The 26,625-nt window shown below is 50.7% G+C and overlaps 10 protein-coding genes and 1 pseudogene across 10 annotated transcripts in view; 6 read left to right on the top strand and 5 right to left on the bottom strand.

Annotated features, from left to right (window-relative positions):
* Nucleotides 1-12,772, top strand: part of LOC103816651 (feather beta keratin-like) — a 47,533-nt gene extending 34,761 nt beyond the window's left edge. The window contains exon 2 of the mRNA XM_050970612.1: nt 11,974-12,772. Within this exon, the coding sequence (XP_050826569.1) occupies nt 11,994-12,332 (339 nt within the window). The 5' untranslated portion in view covers nt 11,974-11,993 and the 3' untranslated portion in view covers nt 12,333-12,772. The remainder of the gene's footprint in view (nt 1-11,973) is intronic.
* Nucleotides 1-16,802, bottom strand: part of LOC103825183 (feather beta keratin-like) — a 39,108-nt pseudogene extending 22,306 nt beyond the window's left edge.
* The window catches only part of LOC103814967 (feather beta keratin-like), a 63,035-nt gene that overhangs the window by 9,321 nt on the left and 27,089 nt on the right, over nt 1-26,625 (top strand). The gene's annotated exons all lie outside the window — the stretch shown is intronic.
* LOC108962245 (feather beta keratin-like) lies at nt 1,949-2,747 on the bottom strand. The gene is made up of 2 exons (XM_018915371.3): nt 2,708-2,747; nt 1,949-2,517 (listed from the first exon to the last, which is right to left on the bottom strand). The coding sequence occupies exon 2, from the start codon at nt 2,496-2,498 to the stop codon at nt 2,112-2,114; it is 387 nt and encodes a 128-aa protein (XP_018770916.3). The 5' UTR covers nt 2,499-2,517; nt 2,708-2,747; the 3' UTR covers nt 1,949-2,111.
* On the top strand, nt 5,117-6,258 carry LOC115483842 (feather beta keratin-like). The gene is made up of 2 exons (XM_030241827.2): nt 5,117-5,164; nt 5,356-6,258. Exon 2 carries the CDS (start codon nt 5,376-5,378, stop codon nt 5,826-5,828), a length of 453 nt encoding a protein of 150 aa, XP_030097687.2. The 5' UTR covers nt 5,117-5,164; nt 5,356-5,375; the 3' UTR covers nt 5,829-6,258.
* Nucleotides 8,154-9,240, bottom strand: LOC127059199 (feather keratin B-4-like). The gene is made up of 2 exons (XM_050970611.1): nt 9,181-9,240; nt 8,154-8,987 (listed from the first exon to the last, which is right to left on the bottom strand). Exon 2 carries the CDS (start codon nt 8,965-8,967, stop codon nt 8,626-8,628), a length of 342 nt encoding a protein of 113 aa, XP_050826568.1. The 5' UTR covers nt 8,968-8,987; nt 9,181-9,240; the 3' UTR covers nt 8,154-8,625.
* Nucleotides 11,743-26,625, top strand: part of LOC103822475 (feather beta keratin-like) — an 81,290-nt gene continuing 66,407 nt past the window's right edge. The window contains exon 1 of the mRNA XM_009097819.4: nt 11,743-11,782. The gene's annotated coding sequence lies outside the window, so the exon portion shown is untranslated. The remainder of the gene's footprint in view (nt 11,783-26,625) is intronic.
* On the bottom strand, nt 15,773-16,890 carry LOC127059206 (feather beta keratin-like). Its single transcript, XM_050970632.1, has 2 exons — nt 16,770-16,890; nt 15,773-16,577 (listed from the first exon to the last, which is right to left on the bottom strand). Exons 1-2 carry the CDS (start codon nt 16,888-16,890, stop codon nt 16,216-16,218), a joined length of 483 nt encoding a protein of 160 aa, XP_050826589.1. The 3' UTR covers nt 15,773-16,215.
* Nucleotides 20,229-21,104, top strand: LOC103819547 (feather beta keratin-like). The gene is made up of 2 exons (XM_050970616.1): nt 20,229-20,263; nt 20,440-21,104. Exon 2 carries the CDS (start codon nt 20,459-20,461, stop codon nt 20,792-20,794), a length of 336 nt encoding a protein of 111 aa, XP_050826573.1. The 5' UTR covers nt 20,229-20,263; nt 20,440-20,458; the 3' UTR covers nt 20,795-21,104.
* On the bottom strand, nt 22,833-23,836 carry LOC103818572 (feather beta keratin-like). The gene is made up of 2 exons (XM_018915686.3): nt 23,810-23,836; nt 22,833-23,618 (listed from the first exon to the last, which is right to left on the bottom strand). Exon 2 carries the CDS (start codon nt 23,598-23,600, stop codon nt 23,262-23,264), a length of 339 nt encoding a protein of 112 aa, XP_018771231.2. The 5' UTR covers nt 23,601-23,618; nt 23,810-23,836; the 3' UTR covers nt 22,833-23,261.
* Nucleotides 25,418-26,442, top strand: LOC127059067 (feather beta keratin-like). The gene is made up of 2 exons (XM_030241855.2): nt 25,418-25,457; nt 25,634-26,442. Exon 2 carries the CDS (start codon nt 25,654-25,656, stop codon nt 25,996-25,998), a length of 345 nt encoding a protein of 114 aa, XP_030097715.2. The 5' UTR covers nt 25,418-25,457; nt 25,634-25,653; the 3' UTR covers nt 25,999-26,442.

The raw sequence follows: 26,625 nt of genomic DNA, 5'->3' as shown, positions 1-26,625 counted from the left end.
TGCATGATCCTCAACAACCCAGACATTTCCAGGTGGTGTCTGCGCCCAGGGCAGTGGACTAAGAAAGGTAGGAAGGGCTGGAGTCAGTAGCTTGTGGTCCATGTCCCAAGTCCAGATGGCAGCAAGTCCCACAGTGCTGACCCCTCGGCCAACACTGAAAACTTGCTGGGTTCTGGACATCTGCTGGACTTCAGCAAGGGCATCTGCCAAGTGCCTTTTTTCATGTGAGGAGTCATGCCAGGTTGGAAGAAATATTTGGTGTCACTTGGAACAATTTTTTGACACTGAAAACACCTTTCAGAGGTGTTCTGGTATAGAAGGAATGGGGCAGGAAGTGTCCCTGTATCGTTGTGGGTAAAGGTAACCCCTGTCTCCAGAGCAGGACTGGGGTGAATTGCTGTGATGAGGCAGGGAGATGATGTGATGGGGAGACTCTGGGTGTCTTCTGAGCACTGGTGAGGTCCTCTGTGATGTGTTGTGTGCAATTCGAGTCACCCCAGTGTGAAAATGAAGTCAACTTAGTGTGTTAGTGAATAGTGACCAGTTCAGAACCATCAAGATTCCGCAGGGCTTGGTGGAACTTTCCAGGATGAGGAAATGGGAGATCTGGGACTCCCAGGGGATGAGGGTGGACAGCGGGGTGTCATCAGTGTGCAGAATTCCCTGATGGCAGAGAATGAAGTGGAGGGAGCCTGGCTGTTCTCAGCAGTACTCACGTGCTGGACAGGAGGACAAGGACAAAGGGAAAACAGATGAAATGCAAATTGCTAAAGAAGGCAAGAATTCCTCATTTTGAGGGTGGTCACAGAGTGGAAAAGGTGTTGGACTGTTGGTCCTGGTAGATCCAGTACTGAGCTGTCCATGGTGCTGGGAATGCTGCTCATGTTGGTCTGGCTTGAGCAGGGAAGTTGAAGCACTAGCACTCAAGATTTCCTGCATAAGTGGTGGATTTTGGGACTCTTTTTAATGGAGGGGTTCAAGAGTCTTGTTGGGGAAGAGAGTTTGGCAAGTGTGTGGTGACACAGAGTGACTTGACCAGAGCTGTACCCAGGAGAGCATGTGTCTTGGTTTTGAAAGACAGGTGTTTGCTCAGGAAGGCAGGAGCCTCCCCTGAAATGGAAAATTTAAGCTCCCTCCCTCCAAATTGCGATAAATTTTTAATTAATATGCTCTTATGTGAAAATATGGGAGCAGGAATACCAGTTCTTTACTAGGGAAGAATACAAAGAGATAAAATAAACAATTCAGTAAATTAAAACAACACTGTCAGAGTCAGAACACAACCTAACAGCCTGTGGGTCAGGCTGTTGGGAGCGGTCCAATTGGAATTGTGGCTGCAGCCCTCCTGGAGTGTCAGGTGTGGTTGTGTTGGAGCAGGGATCCTGTAGAAAGGTGTAGCCTTCCTCTGAAGATCCAGAGGAAGAGAGGAGCTGTTCCTCTGGGAAAATCTAGCGGAGAAAAGCCATGCTGGTGTTCCAGAACCTCAAGATGATATCTGGGTAGAATGATTGGCTCCTCCCTCTGGGCAGAGCATCTCCCATGGGATGCTGTAGTTCTTATCAGTCATGCAGTGACATTCAATAGCCTGTTATCAGCAGATGACTCTCCCGGGGGAGGAGCGGCTGTGGAAGAGATAAGGAAAACTGCCTGTTTAACAGAAGACAACTGCCATACAGATGGCAGATAGAATACAATTTCCTTGACAATCCAGGAGAGCATGGATGCGTCCAAGGCTTTGGTCTATCAGATGATGTGTTTGTGTCATGATCTTGAAGGTGTCCCCTCATGTGCTTCCTCTGCCAGATGATTTTATTAGTTGTTTTGACCTATTTGTGAGGGAAGGTGTTATTGCACATAGCCCCAAGGCCTGTTGAGGCATGGAATGTGCTTGGTAAGGCTGTGAGACCACTGGAATTACAGAAGAACAGGAGGCGTACCAGGCTTTGATGCAGTAAAACTTTATTGAGGCCAAGAATGAAGAGACAGGAGAAAGGAGAAGATGGGATCTGGTGTGAGGTGCAAGTAGGACAACAACCAGCTGAGGTGCTTTGATTGTAGGAGCTGCTGCCAGAGCTCAGTGCTGGTGGTGTCAGGCGTGGTTCTGAGGTCTCTTAGAAGTTGTAGCCATAGCCCCTTCTGCCATAGCCATAGCCCAGCCCGTAGCCATAGCCCTGCCCGTAACCGTATCCACAGCCATAGCCAAATCCACGGCCATAGCCATGGCCATAGCCAAAGCCACCAAAGCCACCAAAGCCACCAAATCCACCAGAGATGGGCTGTCCCTGGACATTGAGCTCAGTGCCCACAGCAGCAGAGGAGGTGGATCCGACGGCGGTGTTCTGGGGGAAGGAGGTCATGATGGGTCCTGGCAGGGTGACCAGCACAGGGGAAGGGTCGATGATGACACGGGAATCCTGGCATTGCAGGGCACAGGGCTCGTTGCAGCTGTTGGCCAGCGGGGTGGGTCCGCAGGGACGGCAGAGGCTGTTGCAGGCCATGGGTGTGGTGTGGAGGATCCTGGAAGAGAGGGGGTGAGGCAGGGTCATGGAGGTTTGGGGGTTGTGATCAGTGGTATGGGAGGGTGAGGGAGTGTGGACGTTGTTGTGGGTCTGATGGGAGGCATGAGGGCAGCTGAGGCTGGGGCAGAGCGTGCTGGAAGAGAGGGGCCAGGGGTGCAGGAGAAGTAGGGTCGGGGTTTGAGGCTCACCTGGCTGTTCGGACTGGCGAAGGAGAAGCTGTCAGGAGAAGTGGGTGAGGCTGACAGGCTCTGGGCTCGCTTTTATGCTGGTCCTGGAGGGGTGGGACAGCTTGGTCCCATGGCCTAGGGGCATTTCGCAGGCCAGCTCTTGGCTGGCCCAGCCTGATGAGTCATTAGGTAGGGAGTGTTTGCTTTCTGCAGTTCTGCAATTCTGTGTTCTTCCCTTGAGGCTGTGTCAATCTGACCTTAGCAGAACATCTTAATTACAAGAATGCATGACCATTATCTCGTTTATGGTGTGTGTAAGGACTCATAAAATACTCAGCCAAATCTCCGGGTAATTGGGTTGTTGTCTGTACGATCATACCATGGCGTATTGATGACATCTCCTCTTTGTGTTCCTGCCTAAAAGAACTCCCAGCTTTCTCACCTTGTCCTTGTTCTTAGGATACCCAAGTCCTGTCAGTGTCACGGTGTCCCTGCCGTGCTCTCGGTCAACCATGTCCACGTCCTTGTTCCACCAGGGATCCATACCAGTGGTGGGGACCAGGACAGTCCACTCCCTCAACATTTCCAAAGCTCAGGCACATGGGTTTCAAGGGTGGATTAATCTAAGCATCGGGAGCTGTGGTCCTCACGTGTCTTGTTCTCCTTATCCTTCAGCATTTTTCCTTTACATGGGTGAGGCACAGTCTAACACACCCCACAGTGTGACCTTGCTGGTCATAGCTGAGACGAGCACTATGGATGAACCAACTCAAGACTTTGGGGAGCATGGAAGGCCATCCTAAATCGCAGGGATTGATTTCCCATCTCCAGCAGGAAAGGCTGGGAATATAGACAGGATCTGAATGTTGGCAACATGGTGGGGATGCAGCGAACATAATGGAAAGGGATTTTCCTCACAAGCAGTGCTCCTGCAAAGCCAGACAATCCTGACAGAGCTGTGATGACTCAGGCCCCACTTCACAGAGTGTGGCGGAGTTTGAGGGTCCCCAGGATGAGGGAAGAGACGAGAATCTTGACTCCATGTTTCAGAAGGCTGATTTATTATTTTATTATATATATTATATTAAAAGAAAATAATGTATTAGACTATACTAAAGAAAGACAGAAAGAAGTCTTCAGAAAGCTAGAAAGGAATGAATAATAAAATCTTGACTGACCAGAGTCCTTACACAGCTGGACCTGTGATTGGCCAATAATTAAAAACACATCACATGCTGGGTAAACAATTCTCCAAATCACATTCCAAAGTAGCAAAACATGGAGAAGCTGAACCTTCCCAGCTTCTCAGGAGGAAAGATCTTAGCAAAAGGATTTTTCAGAAAATATGACAAACAAATGCACCAAAAACCAGGACACACCAGTGCCATGGGGTGACCTCACTGATGACACCCCATGTCTCCAAGGCTTTGGACATGTCTCCAGCCCACCATGACACACAGCATCAACACCTGCCCTTAACCTCTAAGTCACTTAAAATCTGCTGCCAAGGTCAGGTGGACATGGCCTCAAAAGAAGGACACGGAGCTGCAGAATTCCACAAAGGAATGCCCACACCATGACATAAAAGGGAAGACAACTGTGCTGACCAACCATTAGTAATAACTGGGTTTTGCTAGCAGCAACAGATTATTAAGATTAAAAGGATATGAGATATGAAAATTTAAGGGATTAATGCAGATTAAAGGCAAGGACATCACAGGCCAGCCTGGGAACAAAAGGATCATGCTGGGTTGTTAATTGGATTTCTTAATGAGATCAAGGAATATGCTTTAAATCACAAAGTACAATGTCAAGTAAAGATGAGAAGTCCAAATGGACCATGACACCAGAACAAGTTAAACCAGACCAGGCTCTGCTTCTCCAGATGTTCTCTCTTGATTCAGTTCAAGACGCAAGGCCATGACATTTCTTTAATCTGTAGGAACACTCCTATGCACGATAACATTTCCATGTAATTGCAGAGTGACCTCCCCAGGACATCAGCAATTCCCTCATCATTCTTGGGAGAAACACAAGGACTGATGGACATCCAGCGGCACAAAAAAGAGTCCCAGTCTTCACAAGGCACCCACAAACCACACCACACAAGTGCCACAAAATGACATCACTGATGATATCGCCACTCTGCAGGGCTCTGATTGTTTATTCAGCCCTTTCCCAGACACATGCAACAATCAAAACCTGCCAAATAACAACTCTCATTTCAAAGCTGCCGTCAAGGTCAGATGGACACAGACTCAAGAACCAATGACACTGTGGAATTCTGTGAATGAAAATACTCCCCACCTCACGACTCATCAGGCTGGACCAGCCAAGAGCTGCTGCCTCCAAAATGCCCCAAGGCCATGGGATAATGCTGTCACACCCATCCAGGATCAGCATAAAAGCCAGCACAGAGCCTCTCTCCCTCACACACTTCACCTCTCGCCTTCTCCTCCTGCTCCTGCTGACAACCAGGTGAGCTTCAAGCCCCTGACCCTCCTGCTCCTGCACCCTTCGCCCCTCCATTCCAGCACGCCCAGCCCCAGCCTCAGCAGCCCTCACGCCTCCCCACAACCCCACAACACCCTCCACACTTCAGGCACCCTCCTGCATCACTGCCTCTCACACCCCCACACCCCTGCCCTGCCTCACCCTGTCTCTTCCAGGCACCCTCCACACCACACCCATGGCCTGCTACGACCGCTGCAGTCCCTGCGGACCCACCCCGCTGGCCAACAGCTGCAACGAGCCCTGTGCCCTGCAATGCCAGGATTCCCACGTCATCATCAACCCTTCCCCTGTGCTGATCACCCTGCCAGGACCCATCATGACCTCCTTCCCCCAGAACACCGCCGTCGGATCCACCTCCTCCGCTGCTCTGGGCACTGAGCTCAATGCCCAGGGACAGCCCATCTCTGGTGGATTTGGCTTTGGTGGCTTTGGCCATGGCCTTGGCTATGGCCATGGGTTTGGCTATGGGCTGGGCTATGGCCGTGGATTTGGCTATGGGCTGGGCTATGGCCATGGGTTTGGCTATGGGCTGGGCTATGGCCGTGGATTTGGCTATGGGCTGGGCTATGGCTATGGCCTGGGAGGCCTGGGCTGCTATGGCAGAAGGGGCTATAGCTACAACTGCTAAAACCTTTCAATACCACTCCTGACACCAACCACTCACTCCCTGCAACACAACCCAGGTGTTGCAGATGCCTCTCTGGGCCAAAGCTTTCAATTGGCTCAGCACTTCCCAACTCCTGCTCTCAGGTTACCAAGGGCAGCAGCCAAGGAGCCAAGCCCAGCTGCCTGCAAAGATGGCCGATCTCCATTCCTGCTCTTCTCTCACTCTCTTTCGGCTCTGTCCAGTTCCCTCTGCTGCAAATCCCTTCTCCCAAGCTGGACACCATTGGTAACCTTCACCATCAGGTTGCTTCTACTGTGGAGCAGGAAGGCCTTGATGCTCTGACCAAAGCACCAGCAAGCAGAGTTCAGCTGATGGTCGCCCTATTTGCACCTCAAACCAGCTTCCTTCCTCTTCTGCTCATGACTTCTTGTTTTTCTTTTGCCTCAATAAAATTCTCTTGCATTGCAGTGTTTTTATGTCTCCTTTTCCTTCATGGGCACACACTGGCACAGTTTGCTCTTTCGGTACATACCACAAACCCTTCTCTTGCGTGACCCTACACCTGGATACACTAAGGCAGATCTATCACTGCCTCCGACACCAGCCCATCCCAATGTTTTTACATTGGCTACACAGCAGTTGCTCCAGTCCCTCACTATCTCTTTAGCCCTTATACAGATCCATGCAAGCAGGTTCTTACCCTTGAGGCCCCAGAGCTGAGCACAGAACTCCAGTCTCACCAGAGCAGACCAGAGGGTCAGAATTCCCTACTCACCTGCTGCCCACACTGTGGCAATGAGGCCATGGCATGGACAGCTTATGTTTGGCATGTTCACATGGGCAGGGCATGTCCAATTCTTCATCCACCAACTCCCCAAGTCCTTCTCCTCGAGGATGCTCTGAATTGACTCATTAACCATCCAATATCCATTACTGAGATTGCTCCAATTCAGATTTAGGATGCTGCACTTTGTCCTGTTCACCTTCATGACAACCACACCACCCCAGCCTGTCAAGAGCTCTCGGGATGCCATCCCTCCCTTCCAGACAATTAGGCACACTGCTCACCTTGATGTCATTCCCATCCTTGCTGAGGAGGCACTCAATTTCCCATGCCTGACAAAATGGGAAGTGATAATGTTCCCGATATGAGCCTCTGAGGGTCACCACTCATCCCTGTTCTCCTCACAGACATGGAGCTATTGACCACAATTATGTAAGTGCGACCATCCTGTCCATTTTCCACCCCACAGCTGATGTTCCAGCTGTCAACTCCACATCCCTCCACGTCAGAAATAAGGATGTTGTCTGCCACTGGAAGAAATGTTCTGCACAAGTCCATGTAGATGATATCAGTTGCTCTTCCGTCATTCACCAGTGTTGGAACCCCATCAAACTTTTAGGAAGAATTTGCCCTTCATGAAAATGGGAGCAGCAACAGGGGAGGGATGAGCCAGGCCTCTGGGGCTTTGACATGTGGCAAGAGCCCAGAGCTGAGGCCAGTTCTCTTGGAGTATTTCCCTTGAGAAAATGGTGCTTGGCTGAGCTCTGTGTTTGCTCTCTGCCAGTGACAGCCTGGGCATGAGGAGAGAGATGGTGCTGCTGTTGGACACAACCCTTTTGTGAAGCCTTCAAGACTCCTTTCAATTCTGCACTATCAGAGCATCTGAGCAGTTCCAGGTTGTCTGAGAGTGCAGTGAGGGGCCTGAGAGGGGATGAGGGGCTAAGGCCAGAGGTGTCTGATCAGTGGCCCAAGGTGCAAATGGAGGTGAATCCCCAGTATTGCAGCCCAGGAGTTGGATATTGGGGCCAATTCTGTTCAATACCCTAAATAATGAGCTGGGCATTGTTGTCCCCTCAGACACGTAGTAATGTCAGTAATGGATAATAGATCAATAATGAGTTGATTGAGAGCATGCCCAAGGAGGACTTGGGGTGTTGGTGGATGAAGAATCTGACATGTCCTGGTAGTGTGCACTCACAGACCAAAACCCCTCCATGTCCTGGGCTCATCACCACAGCATGGGCAGCAGGTGGGGGGAGATTCTGACCCTCTGCTCAGCTCTTCAGAGACTGCAGATATGTGTTCAACTCTGGGCACCCGAGGATATGAAAGATACGTGCCTGCTGAAGCAGAGCTGTAGATGACCCCAGAAGATGATGAGGGTCTGGAGCAACTGGTGTCCAGTAAAGTGAAAATAAGACTCATATATGGCTTCTATTAAAGACAGGGATAGACCTGCATTAGTGAATCCAGGCCTGGGATTAAGCAAGTGAAGTCTGGAATGCACCAGAAAGGCGAAGTGTGCCAGTGTGTGTCGGTGAAGGAAAGGAGACATCTGAGGCTGTAATGCAAGAGACCTTTATTGAGCTAAAAGAACAGTGGAAGGTCGTGAGCATCCTTTGGGAAAGAGAAGGGCAAAAAGGGGGTGCAAGGAGGGTGACCATCAGCCAGGCTGCTTTGCTTGCAGGTGGTTTGGCCAGAGCACCAAGGCCTTCCTGCCCCACAGTGGAAGGAGCACACCAGAGGTGCCCGATGGTCACTGGCTTGGGAGAAGGGGTTTGTCCAGAGGGGACTGGACAGAGCTGAAGATGCGATGCAGAGCAGGGAGCAGGAGAAAAGCAGGAGGCAGATGGGCCATGTTTGGTGGCAGCCTGGGCTGGCCCCTTGGCTGCTGCCTTGCTTGGTGCCCTGAGAGCAGGAGCTGGAAATGCTGAGCCCCTTTCACAACCTTTGCCCAGAAATGTATCTTCATTGCGTGGGGTGTGTTCCAGGGAGTGGGTGGTTGGTGCCAGGGGTGGTGCTGAGGTTGGAATCTTAGCAGATGGAGCCATAGCCCCTTCTGCCATAGCAGTCCAGGCCTCCCAGACCATAGCCAAATCCACGGCCATAGCCAAGGCCATAGCCAAAGCCATAGCCAAAGCCACCAGAGATGGGCTGTCCCTGCACACTGAGCTCAGTGCCCACAGCAGCAGAGGAGGTGGATCCGACGGCAGTGTTCTGGGGGAAGGAGGTCATGATAGGTCCTGGCAGGGTGACCAGCACAGGAGAAGGCTGGATAACAACTCGGGAATCCTGGCATTGCAGGGCACAGGGCTCGTTGCAGCTGTTGGCCAGCGGGGTGGGTCCACAGGGACTGCAGCGGTTGTAGCAGGCCATGGGTGTGGTGTGGAGGGTGCCTGGAAGAGAGGGAGTTGAGGCAGGGCAGGGGTTGTGGGGTGTGCGTGGGGCAGTGATGCAGGAGGGTGAGGGAGTGTGGAGGGTGTTGTGGGGTTGTGGGGAGGCGTGAGGGCTGCTGAGGCTGGGGCTGAGTGTGTGGGCAGAGAGGGGCCAGGGCTACAGGAGCAGGAGGGTCAGGGGATTGAGTCTCACCTGGTTTTCAGCAGGAGCAGGAGGAGAAGTTGGGAGGAGAAGTGTGTGAGGGAGAGAGGTTCTGGCCCAGCTTTTATTCTGGTCCTGGCAGGGTGTGACAGCCTTGTCCCATGGCCTCGGGGCATTTTGGAGGAAGCAGCTCTTGGCTGGCCCAGCCTGGTGTGTCATGAGGTGGGGAGTGTTTTCCATCACAGAATTCTGCAGTGTCATATCCTGCCCTTGAGGCTGTGTCTATCTGACCTTGGAGGCAGCTTTGGAGCAGGAGTTGATCTTCAGGAAGATTTGATTGTCGGGTAAATGAATGTGAAGGTTGAATGAACATGCAGAGACCAGCAGAGGTGCAATGTCATCAGTGGGCCTCGTGTGCGGTGGTTTGCTGTACCTTGTGAAGACTGGGACTCGGTTTTGTGCCACAGGATGTCCATCAGTCTTAGTGTTCCACCCCAGAATGCTGAAGGAGCTGCTGATGTCCTGGGGAGGTCACTCTGCAATTATTGGGCAAGGTCCCAGTGCCTGGGAATTCCTCCTGATGGATGAAAGTGGGCTCTTGCTCTTGTGTCTTGAATGGGATCGAGAGAGGATCTTGGAAAGTAGAGGCTGTTCAGGCTGCACTTGTTCCCATGTTATTGTCCATTTAGTTTTCTAAAATTTATCCAACAAGCTATGCTATCATTTAAAGCATATTTCTTGATCTCATTTAGAAATCCAATAGCCAACAACATCCCTTTTTTTCCCAGCCTGGTGTGTGACATCAATTAGTCTATTCTGCATTCAAGCCAAAGAGTTTCATAACTTACATCCTGTAAATGTAATATGGTGTTCCTATTAGCAAAAAGTAGTAATTACTAAGGGACAGTTAGTGAGCTGCTCTTTCCTTCTCTGTCTTGGTGCTGGTTTCCTTTGTGTGATTCTGCAATTCCACATCCTTCTCTTGAGGCCGTGTCCATCTGACCTTGGCGGCAGCTTTTAAGTGTGAGCATTAGAAGTTAAATGTTGATCTTGATGGTTTATGTCAGGATGGGTTGAAGACGCGACCAAAGCTTTGTGGAGACGGGGTGTCATCAGTGAGGTCACCCCACGGCACCTGTGTTCTGTGTTTTGTGTGGTGAAAAGGGACCCCATTTCCTCATAGAGCTTTTTACAGAATTCACAGAATTCACAGAATCACTGGGTTGGAAGGGACCTTCAAGATCATCGAGTCCAAACCATGCCCTCATACCTCAACTAAACCATGACACAAAGTGCCACATCCAGTCTTGTTTTAAACACATCCAGGGATGGTGACTCCACCACCTCCTCGGGCAGATCATTCCAGAACTTTATCACTCTTTCAATGAAAACCTTTTTGCTAATATCCAATCTATATTTTCCTTGATGCAGCTTGAGACTGTGTCCTCTCGTTCTGCCAGAACCTGGGGAAAGAGACCAACCCCCACCTGACTACAACCACCCTTCAGGAAGTTGTAGAGAGTGATAAGGTCACCTCTGAGTCTTCTTTTCTCCAGGCTAAACAGCCCCAGCTCCCCTTTTTAGGCTGCTCTAAGCTTTGCAGGTGTTCTGGGGGTGAGCATCTGCCCCTTTGATCATGTTCTCTTCCTCCTTACCTTGGCTACATCTCTCCAGCCTTGTCTATATTCCTGGCCTTTGCCATTGGAGATGCCATTGGGAAAGCAATCCATATGACTTAGGGAGGTGTCCTGTGCTCCTCACAGTCTTGTGTGGGTTCATCCAAGAAAACCTCATGAAAGGTACGGGGAAGAAGAAACATGAGGGGGACAATTACTCATCTATTCATCGGTCAGCCCTTCAAACCCACGTGTCTGCAGTTTAGAGATAAGGATGTCCTGTGGTTTAAGGTTTAAGGCCCTGAAGTAATTCCAGGAATGTGACACTGGTTGCCATTCCCTTGTCAAAAATTGCATTCGACCTTGTGATCCTGATGGAGCATAAATGGAGCATGAGGTGGCCATGGATCCTCTGATGCAAAAAGCTCCAGCTATTACCAGGAGAGAATTAGGAAATATGTAATAACAAAAGTAACACGAGGAAGAAGAGGAGGTCAATTCTTGTGTCATGCACCTCTGATGGGGCAGAAGAGTGCAACGAGGACATGGACATGGTTGATCAAGAGCAGTTCCCGGAGACTGATGGGACTGGAATACATTTAAAACAAGAAGTTGACACAGCTGAAGGCTCTTTCAAGCAGGAGGAAAGAGGGCAAATGGGACATGATGTGATTATTCCATGGTGTGTCCTCATCGATGACACATCAGTTGTCCTCAGGGTTGTTTGAATCTTCTACATGTCCTGAAAGGCACCCACAACAAGAAAATGGTCACTAATACTTGCAATTAAAAGCTGCCGCCAAGGTCAGATGGACAGGGCCCCAGGGTCAGAACATGTAATTGCAGAATTGCATGAGGGAAAACACTCCCCACCTCATGAGTCACCTGGCTGGGCCCGGTAAGAGCTGCTGCCTGTAAAATGCCCCAAGGCCATGGGACGAGGCTGTCCCGCCCATCCAGGATCAGCATAAAAGCCAGACCAGAGCCTCTCTCCCTCACACACTTCTCCTTCTCCACCTGCTCCTGCTGACAACCAGGTGAGTCTGAAGCCCCTGACACTCCTGCTCCTGCACCTCTTGCCCCTCTCTTCCATCATGCTCAGCCCCAGCCTCAGCAGCCTGCACACCTCCCCACAGCCCCACAACAGCTTCCACACTCCCTCACCCTCCTGCGTCTCTGCCCCTCACACCCCCACACCCCTGCCCTGCCTCACCCCCTTCTCTTCCAGGCACCCTCCACACCACACCCATGGCCTGCTACAACCGCTGCAGTCCCTGCGGACCCACCCCACTGGCCAACAGCTGCAACGAGCCCTGTGCCCTGCAATGCCAGGATTCCCGCGTCATCATTGACCCTTCCCCTGTGCTGGTCACCCTGCCAGGACCCATCATGACCTCCTTCCCCCAGAACACCGCCGTCGGATCCACCTCCTCCGCTGCTGTGGGCACTGAGCTCAGTGTGCAGGGACAGCCCATCTCTGGTGGCTTTGGTGGCTTTGGCTACGGCCTTGGCTATGGCCGTGGATTTGGCTATGGCCTGGGAGGCCTGGACTGCTATGGCAGAAGGGGCTATGGCTACAACTGCTAAGGGCCCTCAGCACCACTCCTGACACCAACCACCCACTCCCTGGAAAACATCTCAGGCATTGAGCATGCCTCTCTGCTCCAAGGCTCTTAAATGTGCTCAGCACTTTCAGCTTCAGCTCTGATTGCACCAAGCAAGGCAGCAGGCCACACTGCCTGCAAACATGGCCCATCTGCCTCCGGCTCCCTGCTCTGCATCGCCCCTTTGGCTCTGTCCAGACCCCTCTGGACAAACCCCTTCTCCCAAGCCAGAGACCATGGGGCACCTCCACCATTCCTCTGCTCCCACTGTGGGGCAGGAAGTCCTTGATGCTCTGGCCAAACCTGCAAGCCAAGGGGCCTTGGTTGGTGGTTGCTCTCCTTGTACCTCAGCCGGGCCTCTTCCACTTGCTGCTCATGACATTTTCTGTTCTTCATGCCTTAATAAAATTCTTTTGCATTGCACATTGTGAAGTGTCCTCTTCCTTCACGGCCACACACTGGCACACTTTGCTGTTCCCTTGGATCCCAAAAATCCTTCACTTGCTTGATCCCAGGATTAGATAAACAAATGCAGGGCTATCCCTGCCTCTGCTAGAAGACGTGTATGGGTCTTTCCATTTTGTCTAGACACCAGTTGCTCCAGACCCTCATCATCTTCCAGGGTCCTCTACAGCTCTGCTTGAGCATGTCCATGTCTTTCGAGTACCCATCTCCAGTCTCAGAAGAGCAGAGCAGAGGGACGGAATTCCCCTCTCACCTGCTGCTCATGCTGTGGGGATGAGCCCAGGACACGGGGAGTTTCTGGTCTGTGAGTGTTCATGGCTAGGGCATGTTCTGTTCTTCATCCACCAACATCCCAGGTCCTCCTCTGGGCTGCTATCAACCCCTGCATTGTCCGGTCTACAGCCATGTTTGGCATTGCTCCAAACCAAGAGAAGGAGCTTGCATTTGGCCACATTCAGCTTCATGAAACTGACAATATCCCCCTGCCCCAACCTGTTCCTGCCAAGTGGATGCCATCTCTTCCCTCCAGACAACCAACTGCACTACTCAGCTCATTCTGGCCTCTGATTTTGCTGAGCATTCCACTCAATCCCACCATCCATGTCCCTGACAATGATGGGAAATAATACTGGTCCCAATAGGCGTAAGAGCTTAAATGAGAGATGTGAGGCTCCAGGCAGTTCCTCAAAATGCAGTTTATTACATTTAAGACGTTACAGCAGTCTGAAGTTGTGAGCGACAAAGCTTGTGCTTACAGCTGTCAGCTCCAGCTGCAAGCAAGCCTAAAGACCTTTTAGTTTTTGTTACAATGCATTATATACTTTTCTTTGCCGAACATCTTAATACAGTGGAACCAATCCATAACCTAACTTTTATCTATAGCCTATCATAACTACTATAATTACTATATTCATGTTACTATTCTCTAATCACTAAAAGTCAGTACATTACAATTTAGGATAAAACTTGTTTTTTCAGCTTTCTTGAAGTAAAAAATTGAGACCTTTTTTCTACTTGAAACATTTGCTTACTTGCTTGCTTCCATCTTTCTGCCTAGTAAAAACATCTTTTTTTTTAAAGTGAGTTTATCCTTTGCTCTAAGTCATAAAAACCCCTTCTAACTAACATAACCTTTGCCTCCTTAGTTATCCAGTAAAACCAGCTCAACAATTCTTTTCTTCTATATCAAAACTTGCTTCCATCTCTATTCCTTCATCAAACTCCACGTTAAAAATCTTTCTGCTAAGCATACATATCTGTGAGACTTTCTTATCAAACTTTCATCCTTCCCAACAAATAGGAGCTTCTGCCTGTCACCAGCCATCCCTTTTCTCCACACACATGGAGACACAACAGCTTGACTTTGACTGTCCTCTTTGAGTTAGACCATCCCATCCATTCCTTATCCACCACATGGTCCAACCACAACTTCACATCTTTCCAGAGTGAATACACAGATGCTTTCTAGTACAGGAACAAAGGCTGTGCACAAGTCCAGGTACATGATCTTGTTCCGTCTCCCCTCATCCAACAAGGCTGGAACCAATACTAGCTCATTAAAAGATGCCACCTTTTAATGGACTGCCAATGGACACTTTTTAATCTGCCTGCCAAGCTCAGACAGACACATCCCCAATAGTGGGACAAGATACAGGAAAGCTGAGGGAAACAAAACACTTCCCACCTTATGATTTGACAGAGAAGTTGCCTGAAAAAATGCCCCAATGTCATGGCCAATGGCTGTTCCAAACTTCAGCCCCAGATCATCCTCAAGGTCACACTCTGGATGTTGTCCAGCAGAATCTTGTCTTCCTTATTCCAAGTAACCCAGAGATAAACACAGTTGTCTAGTGTGAGCAAAGAGCAGAAGGGGAGAACCTCCCTTACCTGGAAGGGAGCTGATGCCTCAGGTTTTAGCTTTTATATTTTTCAGATTCCATACTGCTTTAGTGTGTACTTCAGAGCTTCATACTGGGGGCTGGTGAGCTCTTTTCACAGAGTTGGGAGACAAAGCAATTCCTTCTCTAGCTGGGGACCAAGGATAACCAATCCAAATCTCAGGCCCAAGAGCATAAACAACAGTGGACTGAAGAGAGAAAAACCGGAAGGATGGGACTTCATAAGTTAAAGCTACAATTGGACAATTAACTCCAAAATGCTAATGGACCAAAACTTATAAAAGTGTGAGACCCCATCACCAGTTGTCCATTTTGTGACCATTTTGGCTTTATCTTGGGTGCAGCCCTGGCTGGGCTCTTGTGCTGCCCAAGGTGTATCCATTAAACCCTTCTAGTAAATCCCAACTTAATTTTTTAGCTCTGTCTAGTATCTGTTCTAGGTCAGCCTTTACAAGGAATCAGTCCCAAACATGCACCATACAGGGTGAGTGATGAGGGGATTGAGAGCACCCCCAAGGAACAGCACTTGGGGTGTTGGATGAAGAATTGGATGTGCCCCAGCCATGTGCACTCATTGACCAGAACACTCCTGTATCCTGGGCTCATCCCCACAGCGTGGGAAGCACAAGAAAGTTCAGAAATCTCACTCTCTGCTCTCCTGCACTAAAATCAGAGTTCTTGTTGAACTCTGAGCTTCCAAAGACAAGGAAGATGTGGACCTGTTTGAGCTGATGGAGGCCTGGAAGAGGATGAAAGTCAGCCAGGTTGGGTGTCCAGCCAAAGGGAACACACAACCTGGAGGATGATGAGGGGCTTGTGTGAGAGGCAGGGAGAGATCTCCATTAGTGTATCCAGGCCTGTGATTCAGTAGCTGAAGTGTTGATGGAATCCATTGGAAGAGCAAATAGCGCCAGTGGGTTGTAGAAATGGGGAAATAACATGTGAAAAAGGTCTTGAAGTACTTTTTCACCAACCCCAGTGGTCTCTACAGCCCTGGTAGAGTACTGAAAAGGGATTGGAAGAGTCTTTGGAGAAGAAAGAAAACAGACTCATCTGGAGCTATGATGCAGAAAAATTTTATTGAGGTAGAACAGTGAAAATTCAGGAGCAGACAGAGGAAGGGAGCTGGGCTGAGGTGCAAGTCGGGCGACCATCAGTCGAGCTGCTTTGCTTGCAGGAGATCGTGCCAGACTTTCTGCCTTACAGAGGGAGCAGCCCAGCAGAGGTGTCTCATGGTCTCTGGCTTGGGAGAAGAGGTTTGCAGCAGAGGAGACTGCACACAGACAAAGAGGCCATGCAGAGCAGGGAATGGAGGAAGAGGAGGAGGCAGATGGGCCAGGTTTGCAGGCAGCCTGGGCTGGCCCCTTGGCTACTGCCTGGCTGGTGTCCTGAGAGCAGGAGCTGGAAATGCTGAGCCTGATTGAGAGCCTTGATCAGAGAGGCGTCTTCAATGCCTGAGATGAGTTCCGGGGAGTGGCTGTCATGAGTGGTGCCGAGGGCTACTTAGCAGTTGTAGCCATAGCCCCTTCTGCCATAGCAGCCCAGGCCTCCCAGACCATAGCCAAATCCACGGCCATAGCCAAGGCCATAGCCAAAGCCACCAAAGCCACCAGAGATGGGCTGTCCCTGCACACTGAGCTCAGTGCCCACAGCAGCAGAGGAGGTGGATCCAACGGCGGTGTTCTGGGGGAAGGAGGTCATGATGGGTCCTGGCAGGGTGACCTGCACAGGGGAAGGGTTGATGATGACATGGGAATCCTGGCATTGCAGGGCACAGGGCTCGTTGCAGCTGTTGGCCAGCGGGGTGGGTCCGCAGGGACTGCAGCGGTTGTAGCAGGCCATGGGTGTGGTGTGGAGGGTGCCTGGAAGAGAAGGGGGTGAGGCAGGGCAGGGGTATGTAAGTGTGAGGGGCAGTGATGCAAGAGGGTGAGGGAGTGTGGAGGCTGTTGTGGGTCTTTGGGGAGGTGGGAGGGTTGCCAAGGTTGGGGCTGAGCATGATGGAAGAGAGGGACAAGAGGTGCAGCAGCAGGAGGGTCAGGGGCTTGAGTCTTACCTGGTTGTCAGCAGGAACAGGAGGAGAACGAGTCCGGAGGACTGTGTGAGTGTGAGAGGTTCTGGGCTGGCTTTTATGCTGGTCCTGGAGGGGTGGGACAGCCTTGTCCCATGGCCTTGGGGCATTTTTTAGCCAACAGGTCTTGCCTGGCCCAAATACAAATGGTGAGTCATGAGGTGGGGAGTGTTTTCGTTCCCACAACACTTCAGTGTCATATTCAGCTCTTGAGGCCCTGTCCATCTGACCTTGTCAGCAGCTTTAGGAGATGGCATTTGGGCAGATTTGATTGTTCCATGCGTGTCAGGAAGGGCTGAATAAACAACCAGAGCCCAGCAGAAATGCAAAATCATCAGTGAAGTCATTTTGTGGACCTTGTGTTCTGTGGTTTGTGGGTGCCTTGTGAAGACTCTGTTCTGTGCTGCTGGATGTCCATCAGTCATTGTGCTGCACCCAGGAGTGTCGAGGGAGCTGCTGATGCCCTGGGTAGGCCACTGGTCAGTATTTTGGAAAGTTCTGGTGCCCGAGAGCTGCTCTTGATTTCTGAAATAAAGTTTATTCCCTTGTGTCTTCTATGTGAGGAAGAGGGAGAATCTGGAAAATGAGAGGCTGTTTAGGCTGAATGTGTTTCATTGTTATGGTCCATTTGGATTTCTGAAATTTACTCAACCATGTACACTGTCTAAATTAAAGTGTATTCCTTGGCCTTGCTAAGAAATCCCGTAAATAAGAACAAATCAGGCTTGATCCCTTTTTTCCAAACTGATCTGAGACATCAATTCAGTTATTCCGCATTCAAGCCACAGGTTGTCATAACTTATAATCATTAGTTTTAAAGTTTTGTTCCCATGAGCAAAACCCAATAATTAGTAATGGACATCCAGCAAGCTCGTCTTTCCTTCTTTGCATGGTTTGGTTGTTCCTTTGTGGAATTGTGCAATTTCATGTTCTGCTCCTGAGGCCACCTCCACCTGACCTTGGTGAAACTTTTGAGTTGCGAGAATTGGAGACCAAGGTGTTGTTGTTGATGGTGCGTGCATGCCAGGACATGTAGAAGATTCAAGCAAAGCTTACAAGCACTGGGGTGTCAGTGAGGTCATTCCATGGCATATTGACAACATGTCCTATTTGCATTCTTGCCTCCTGCCTGGAACTCCCAGCTCTCTCAGCTTCTCCTCATCTTAAGGATCCTTCACTCCCATCAGTGTCATGGTGGCTCTGCACTGCTCTTGGTCAACCACGTTTGTGTCCATGCAGCCTCACCTGCGGTGGGGAACAGGATGTTCAACTCCCTCCACCTGCTTTATTTCTGTTCCTAATCCTGTCTTGGTAACTGCTGGAGTTTTTTACCATAAAGGGTACATGGTGACCTCAAGATCCATTCATGCTCCACGAGGAACAGAAGGTCCTTCCTTGCTAGAATGCTTTGGTTGCCAAGGGAAGGGCAACTGCTGTCATACTGATCTTCTGGCAGGGCTTTTACACAGTCCCACAGGACACCCTTGTCTCTAACTGAAGACACGTGGGTTTCAAAGGTGATCTAATGAACGGATGAGGAACAGACAGAGAGTGATGGTCAATGGCTCTCTGTGCAAGTAGAGGCCAGTGACGAGGCCTCCAGGCCTCTGCCTTGGGCTGATGATTTTGAATACCTTTATCAAGGAGATGAGCAGTGAGATTGAGACCACCCTCAGCATGTTTGCGGGTGTCTGGAAGCTGAGTGTTGCCGTTGACACAAGAACATGGTGCATTGCCATCAGGTGGGACACTGGGAATACTGAGAACATAAGAACCTCTTGTGGTTCAACAGCTCCAAGTTCAAGGTCCTGCACCTGCATTGGGACTATCCCAGACGTGAGCACGGCTTTGGAGAGGGAATCCTTAAGAGCAGTTCCCCCAGAGAATGACCTGGGAGTTCTGGTAGACAAAAATCTTAGCAGGAAACAGCAATGTGAATTTTCAGCTCAGGCCACCAGCCATTTCCTAAGCTGCATAGCAAGAAGTGTGGCCAGCAGGAATGGTTGGGGGTTAATTGGGGGCAGGAGAATGTCATTATTATTACCCTTAGGTGACAAAATATGGACCAAAACAGGGACACCAATAGAGACCAAAATGTTCAAGAGATGGTCATGCATCCTTGCAGCAAAAAGAAATCTGGAAAAGGGCTTCTAGCAGATTGATACTTCCTGTTTCCTTAGAGATAAGGATATCTGATTTAGGGTGATGTGCTGGGCTTCACAGTGGAAGAAAGACATGGAATTAGTGAACAAGAACTGTGCAGCAACAGCAAGAGGTTGAGGCGATCAAAGAAGCCTCATGATTAGAAATGGAAGATGTGCGAGGTTTATTTTTGTGAGAAGGGAAGAATGAACAAAGGAGATGTTGTCAGTGTTCCATGGCATGACCTCACTTGTAACACCCCAATTATTGCAGGCTTTGTTGTCACCTTCTACGTGCCTGACACAAACCAATAATGCCATATCCCATATACCAATACCAATCCTTTGGCCTCTACTTCTTAAAATTAAAAACTGCCACCAAGGTCAGACGGACACAGCCTGTAGAGGAGGACACAGAATCACAGAATTCCACAAAGACACGCCAGCACCGTGACGGAGGAGGAAATAGGATCACAATGACCATCCAGTAGCAATTAGTGATTGTTCCTTACAGGAACAAAATATTACATCTGACAGGACATAAGTTACGAAACCATAGGGCTTGAATGCAGAATAAACAAATTCACATCAGCGAGCAGCCTGGGCCAAACATGATCAAGCAACATTGGTTACTTGTTTATTTCTTAGAGGTAAAGAAATACCTTTTAAATGACAGAGTATATTTCCATGTAAAGTTGAGAAATCCAAATGGACCACAGCACTGGAACAAATTGAACCTAAAGAGGCTTTAATTTCCAGATCCTCTCTCTTGATCCTAAACAAGAAACAACTGCATGGGGTCCCTTTCATCCATTAGGAAGAGCTCCCAAGCACTGGGACCTTGCCAAGCTCTTGCAGAGTGACCTCCCCAGGACATCAGCAGCTCCCTCAGCATTCCTGGGTGCAACACAATGACTGATGGACATACAGTGGAACAGAAGACTCCCAGTCTTCACCAGGCACCAGAAACCACAGGACGTGTGCCGCAAAATGACCACACTGATGACATCGCATTTCTGCTGGGCTCTGGTTGTTTATTAAGCCCTCCCTGACTCAGATGTGACAATCAAATCTGCCCAAATACAAATGCAATGAAGCTGCTGCCAAGGTCAGATGGAAATGGTTTCAAGAGCAGGACATGGAATTGCAAAACTACATGAAGGAAAACATTCCTCAGCTCATGAGTCTCCAAGCTGGCCCAGGCAAGAGCTGCTGACTAAAAAATGCCCCAGGGCCATGGGACAAGGCTGTCCCGCCCCTCCAGGACCAGCATAAAAGCCAGCACAGAGCCTCTCTCCCTTACACACTTCTCCTCAAGCCTTCTGCTCCTGCTGACAACCAGGTGAGTCTCAAGCCCCTGACCCTCCTGCTCCTGCAGCCCTGGCCCATCTTTTCCAGCACCCTCAGCTCCAGCCTCAGCAGCCCTCAAGCCTCTCCAGAGGCCCATAAAAACCTCCACACTCCCTCATCCCTCATGCACCCCCACACCCCTGCCCTGCCTCACCCTCTCTCTTCCAGGCACCCTCCACACCACACCATGGCTTGCTACAACCGCTGCAGTCCCTGCGGACCCACCCCGCTGGCCAACAGCTGCAACGAGCCCTGTGCCCTGCAATGCCAGGATTCCCATGTCATCATCAACCCTTCCCCTGTGCTGATCACCCTGCCAGGACCCATCATGAGCTCCTTCCCCCAGAACACCGCCGTCGGATCCACCTCCTCCGCTGCTGTGGGCACTGAGCTCAGTGTGCAGGGACAGCCCATCTCTGGTGGCTTTGGTGGCTTTGGCTATGGCCTTGGCTATGGTCGTGGGTTTGGCTATGGTCTGGGAGGCCTGGGCTGCTATGGCAGAAGGGGTGGCTCCATCTGTTAAGGGGCCAGCCTGGGCTGCCTGCAAACATGGCCCATCTATCTCCTGTTCTCCCAGTCCCTGCTCTGCATGGACCCTTTGACTCTGTCCAGCTCCTCTGCTGCAAACCCCTTCTCCCAAGCCAGACACCACTGGGCCCCTTTCATGGACTCCTCCCACTGTGGGGCAGAATGTTCTTGGTGCTCAGGAAAAATCTCCTGAGAGCAAAGGAACTTGGCTGATGGTCACCCTACTTTCACCTCAGCCCACTCCTTTCTACTGGATGCTCATGACCTTTCATTCTTCATCCTCAATAAAGTTTTTCTGTAGCATAGCTTCAGATGACTCCTCCTTTCTTCTCCCAAGACTTTTCCAGTCTCACTCAGCAATAAGCCAGGGTTGTAGAGATTACTGGGGTTAAAAAGTGTACCAATACCTCTTTTAGGATTTATTTCTCCAGTTCTACTGCCCACTGGCATGCTTTGGTCTTCCAGTGCATCCCACAAACTCTTCTGTTTCTAGAACACAGTCCTGGATACACTAATGCAGGTCTATCCCTGCTGCTGGCACAAGCCCCTCTGGGTGGTGCGTTCACTTTGGGTAGACACCACTTGCTCCAGCTCCTCATCATCTCCTCAGCCCACTAAGAGATCTGCTAGAGCAGGTCCATGCCTTTCTTATCATAGGGTTCCTACAGTTGAACACACAATACCAATCTTTCCAGAGATGAGTAGAAGCCACGAGCTGGATGAGCAAGACTCCCCTGCTCATCTGCCACCCACACTGTGGGGATGAGCACAGGACGCAGGGGGTTTCTGGCCTGCAAGTGCACATGATCAGGGCATGTCCAATTTTTCATCCACCAACACCTCAAATCCTTCCCTTTTGGGACTGCTCTCAATCCCCTCATGACCCAGCCTTTATCCTTCATGTTTGGGATTGCTCCAATCCAGGTGTAGCAGATTCTGCCCCTCTGCTTATCTCTGGTGGTATGGGAGAACTCTTAATCTGTAGGTTACTGGGAATAAGGAAGACAAGACTCTGGTTTAGAAGTTCCAGGGCAAAGCCTTGAGGATGATCTATGGCCGGAGGTTTGGGATAGCCTTGGCCAGTTATCCCAGGGCATTTTTTTCAGGCAGCAGCTTTTGCCTGGCACAGCTGGGCAAATCATAAAGTGGGAGGGTTTTTCTTCCAAAAGCTCTGCATTGTCCTGCTCTTGAGACTGTGTCCATTTGACCTTGGCAGCAGATCTGATGAGTTTGTATGTTCCAGATTTGATGAGTTTGTATGTTCCAGCATTGCTGGATGAGGGAAGAGGGACCAATAACATGTACCTGGACCTGCGCACAGTATTTCTTCCTTTGCCAGAAAACATCCTCGCCTCTAAGCTGGAGAGATGTGGATGTTGGTTGGAACATTTGGTTAAGAAGGAAATGGGTGGGATGGTCTCACTGAAAGAGTTATGAAAGAGTCAATGGCTATGTATGTGTGTGGAGAACAGGGATGAGTGGTGACCCTCAGAAACTTGTGTTCAACCCTTACAACTTCCCATCTTTGTGAGGGATATGGAGAGTGCAATTGTGTGTCCCATCAGCAAAAATGTGAGTAACAGTCAGGTGAGTTGTGTGCTTCATTGTCTGGAAGGAGGGGACGGTATCCAGAGGGTCCTGGATAGGCTGGGGAGCTGGGCTGGTGTGAAGCTCATGAAGGTCAACACGGCCAAGAAGAAAGTCCTATACCTGCATTGGATCAATCTCAGTAATGGATGCTGGGTGTGTAATGAGTTAAATCACAGCATCCCTGAGGAGAAGGACTTGGGGTGTTAGTGGATGAAGAATTGGACATGTCCTGGCTATGTGAAAGTTGCTGTGGTGCACTGGAAAAACTAACTGTACCAGTGGGTAGTGGAATTGGGGAAATAATTCCTAAAAGAGGTCTTGGAGCACTTTTACAGCAATCCCAATAGCCTCAACAACATTGGCTTCATCTCAAAGTGTCTAGGGACAAGAAAAAAGAAGGAGTCTTGTGAGGTTATGATGCAGAAAATCTTTATTGAGGTAGAACAGTGAAAATTCAGGAGGAGCCAGTGGAAGGGAGCTGGTCTGAGGTGCAAGTAGGGCGACCATCAGCCAAGGCCCCTTGCTTGCAGATGGTTTAGCCAGAGCACCAAGGCCTTCCTGCCCAACAGTGGAAGGAGCACACCAGAGGTGCCCAAGGGTCTCTGGCTTGGGAGAAGGGGTTTGCAGCAGAGGAGCTGGACAGAACCAAAGGGGCAATGCAGATCATAGAGAGGCAGAAGAGGGGGGACAGATGGGCCATGTTTGCAGGCAGCCTGGGCTGGCCCCTTGGCTACTGCCTTGCTTGGTGCCCTGAGAGCAGGAGCTGGAAGTGCTGAGCGCGTTTGAGCGCCTTTGTCCAGAGATGCATCTTCAATGCCTGAGATCAGTTCCGGGGAGAGGGTGGTTGGTGTCAGGGGTGGTGCTGAGAGCCCTTAGCAGATGGAGTCATAGCCCCTTCTGCCATAGCAGCCCAGGCCTCCCAGACCATAGCCAAATCCACGGCCATAGCCAAAGCCATAGCCAAAGCCACCAAAGCCACCAGAGATGGGCTGTCCCTGCACACTGAGCTCAGTGCCCACAGCAGCCGAGGAGGTGGATCCAACGGCGGTGTTCTGGGGGAAGGAGCTCATGATGGGTCCTGGCAGGGTGACCAGCACAGGGGAAGGGTTGATGATGACGTGGGAATCCTGGCATTGCAGGGCACAGGGCTCGTTGCAGCTGTTGGCCAGCGGGGTGGGTCCGCAGGGACTGCAGCGGTTGTAGCAGGCCATGGTGTGGTGTGAAGGTGCCTGGAAGAGAGGGGGGTGAGGCAGGGCAGGGGTGCGGAGGTGTGAGGGGCAGTTATGGAAGAGGATAAGGGAGTGTGGAGGGTATTGTGGGGTTGTGGGGAGGCATGAGGGCTCCTGCGGCTGGGGCGGAGTGTGCTGGAAGAGAGGGATAAGGGCTGCAGGAGCAGGAAGGTCAGGAGATTGAGGCTCACCTGGTTTTCAGCAGGAGCAGGAGGAGGCTTGAGGAGAAGTGTGTGAGGGCAAGAGGCTCAGGCCCAGCTTTTATGCTGGTTCTGGAGGGGTGGGACAGCCTTGTCCCATGGCCTTGGGGCATTTTTTAGGCTGCAGCTCTTGCCTGGCTCAGCCTGGTGAGTCATAAGTGGGTCATGTTTTCCTTCCTGAAGTTCTGTGATTCCATGCCCTCCTCTTGAGGCCATGTCCATCTGACCTTGGCGGCAGCTTTTAACTGGGAGGAATACAGGCCAAGGTTTCGGTCTTGTTTTGACTCAGGAATGTAGAGGGTGCCAACAAAGCCTAAAAGAAAACACCTAAAATAATTTGGGTGTTTTCTCCTGTCTTCAACTGACCCCTAGCCATTCCTGTTGGCCACACCTGTTTTTATGAAGCCCAGGATATCGTCAATTTTTTGGGGCTGAAATTCACAATGCTGTGTCATTTTAGTCCACCAGAACCTGCAATTCTTCTCTGTGGAACTGCTCTCAATGAGTTTTGTCCAAAGCCATGCTCACGTCTGGGATTGTCCCAATGCAGGTGCAGGACCTTGAACTTGGAGCTGTTGAACCACAAGAGGTTCTTATGTTCTCAGCATTCCCAGTGTCCCGCCTGATGGCAATGCACCATGTTCTTGTGTCAACGGCAACACTCAGCTTCCAGACACCCGCAAACATGCTGAGGGTGGTCTCAATCTCACTGCTCATCTCCTTGATAAAGGTATTCAAAATCATCAGCCCAAGGCAGAGGCCTGGAGGCCTCGTCACTGGCCTCTACTTGTACAGAGAGCCATTGACCATCACTCTCTATCTGTTCCTAATCCATTCATTAGATCACCTTTGAAACCCACGTGTCTGCAGTTAGAGACAAGGGTGTCCTGTGGGACTGTGAAAAAGCCCTGCCAGAAGATCAGGATGACAGCAGTTGCCCTTCCCTTGGCAACCAAAGTATTCAAGAAGGCAAGGTCCTTGTAGTCCTGCTGTACCTTAAGTGGATCATGAGGTGGTCATGCACTGTTTGGAATAAAAATCTCCAGCAGTTACGAGGATAGGTAACGTAGGAGAAGAAATACAAGTAGGCTGAAGAAGTTGACCCTCCTTTTCCCCACCACTGTTGGGGCTCCAGAGTGCAACAAGGAAATGGACATGCTTAACCAAGAGCAGGGCAGGGAGACCAAGACATTGACAATACTGCTATCATCAAAATGAGAAGCTGAAAGAGCTGGGAGTTTTTTGAGATAGGAGGTAAGAATGTAAATGGGACATGTTGTCAATATGGCATGACCTCACTGATGACTCCCCAGTTCTCCATAGTTTTGGTTGAATCTTCTACGCGTCTTCATAGATGTCATCAAAAAAACCCACACTGGTCTCTCATTCCCAAATGATGAGCAGCTGTCAATGTCACATGGACACAAACATGACACTGCAGAACATCAGGAAGGAAAACATTCCCCAGGTCATGGCTCATCAGGCTGACCCAGGCAAAAGCTGCTGCCTAAAAATCACCCCAAGGCCATGGTACAAGGCTGTCCCGCCCCTCAAGGATCAGCATAAAAGCCAGCACAGAGCCTCTCTCCCTCACACACTTCTCCTGACGCCTTCTGTTCCTGCTCCAGCCAACAACCAGGTGAGCCTCAAGCCCCTGACCTTCCTGCTCCTGCACCCCTAATCCTTTTCTTCCCTCACACTCTGCCCAAGCCTCAGCAGCCCTCATGCCTCTCCAGAGGCCCATAACAACCTCCACACTCCCTCACCCCTCATGCACCCCCACACCCCTGCCCTGCCTCACCCTCTCTCTTCCAGGCACCCTCCACACCACACCCATGGCCTGCAACAGCCTCTGCCGTCCCTGCGGACCCACCCCGCTGGCCAACAGCTGCAACGAGCCCTGTGCCCTGCAATGCCAGGATTCCCATGTCATCATCAACCCTTCCCCTGTGCAGGTCACCCTGCCAGGACCCATCATGACCTCCTTCCCTCAGAACACCGCCGTCGGATCCACCTCCTCCGCTGCCGTGGGCACTGAGCTCAATGCCCAGGGACAGCCCATCTCTGGTGGCTTTGGCTTTGGTGGCTTTGGCTATGGCCTTGGCTATGGCCGTGGATTTGGTTATGGGCTGGGAGGCCTGGGCTGCTATGGCAGAAGGGGCTATGGCTACAACTGCTAAGGGCTCTCAGCACCACCCCTGACACCAACCACCCACTCCCCAGAACTCATCTCAGGCATTGAAGATGCATCTCTGGACAAAGGCGCTCAAATGGGCTCAGCACTTCCAGCTCCTGCTCTCAGGGCACCAAGCAAGGCAGTAGCCAAGGGGCCAGCCCAGGCTGCCTGCAAACATGGCCCATCTGCCTCCTCCTCTTCTGCCTCTCTGTGCTCTGCATCACCCCTTCGGCTCTGTCCAGCTCCTCTCCTGCAAGCCCCTTCTCCCAAGCCAGAGACGCTTGGGCACCTCTGCCAGGCTGCTGCCACTGTGGGGCAGGAAGGCCTTGGTGCTCTGGCTAAACCATCTGCAAGCAAGGGGCCTTGGCTGATGGTCGCCCTACTTGCACCTCAGACCAGCTCCCTTCCACTGGCTCCTCCTGAATTTTCACTGTTCTACCTCAATAAAGATTTTCTGCATCATAACCTCACAAGACTCCTTCTTTTTTCTTGTCCCTAGACACTTTGAGATGAAGCCAATGTTGTTGAGGCTATTGGGATTGCTGTAAAAGTGCTCCAAGACCTCTTTTAGGAATTATTTCCCCAATTCCACTACCCACTGGTACAGTTAGTTTTTCCAGTGCACCACAGC

This window comes from Serinus canaria, chromosome 2 (assembly GCF_022539315.1).
Source record: "Serinus canaria isolate serCan28SL12 chromosome 2, serCan2020, whole genome shotgun sequence".
NCBI classification, from domain to species: Eukaryota; Metazoa; Chordata; class Aves; order Passeriformes; family Fringillidae; genus Serinus; species Serinus canaria.
Note: the sequence above shows the minus strand (reverse complement) of the source record. Positions and strands in the feature narration are given on the sequence as shown.

Excerpts from the sequence above, each read along its gene's own strand:
- LOC108962245 (XM_018915371.3), bottom strand. The coding sequence starts at position 2,498 with ATGGCCTGCAACAGCCTCTGCCGTCCCTGCGGACCCACCCCGCTGGCC.
- LOC115483842 (XM_030241827.2), top strand. The coding sequence starts at position 5,376 with ATGGCCTGCTACGACCGCTGCAGTCCCTGCGGACCCACCCCGCTGGCC.
- LOC127059199 (XM_050970611.1), bottom strand. The coding sequence starts at position 8,967 with ATGGCCTGCTACAACCGCTGCAGTCCCTGTGGACCCACCCCGCTGGCC.
- LOC127059206 (XM_050970632.1), bottom strand. The coding sequence starts at position 16,890 with ATGCCCCAAGGCCATGGGACAAGGCTGTCCCACCCCTCCAGGACCAGC. Across the intron at positions 16,578-16,769 it reads CCTCCTGTTCCTGCTGACAA|CAGGCACCCTCCACACCACA; the intron begins CCAGGTAAGACT and ends CCCCTTCTCTTC.
- LOC103819547 (XM_050970616.1), top strand. The coding sequence starts at position 20,459 with ATGGCTTGCTACAACCGCTGCAGTCCCTGCGGACCCACCCCGCTGGCC.
- LOC103818572 (XM_018915686.3), bottom strand. The coding sequence starts at position 23,600 with ATGGCCTGCTACAACCGCTGCAGTCCCTGCGGACCCACCCCGCTGGCC.
- LOC127059067 (XM_030241855.2), top strand. The coding sequence starts at position 25,654 with ATGGCCTGCAACAGCCTCTGCCGTCCCTGCGGACCCACCCCGCTGGCC.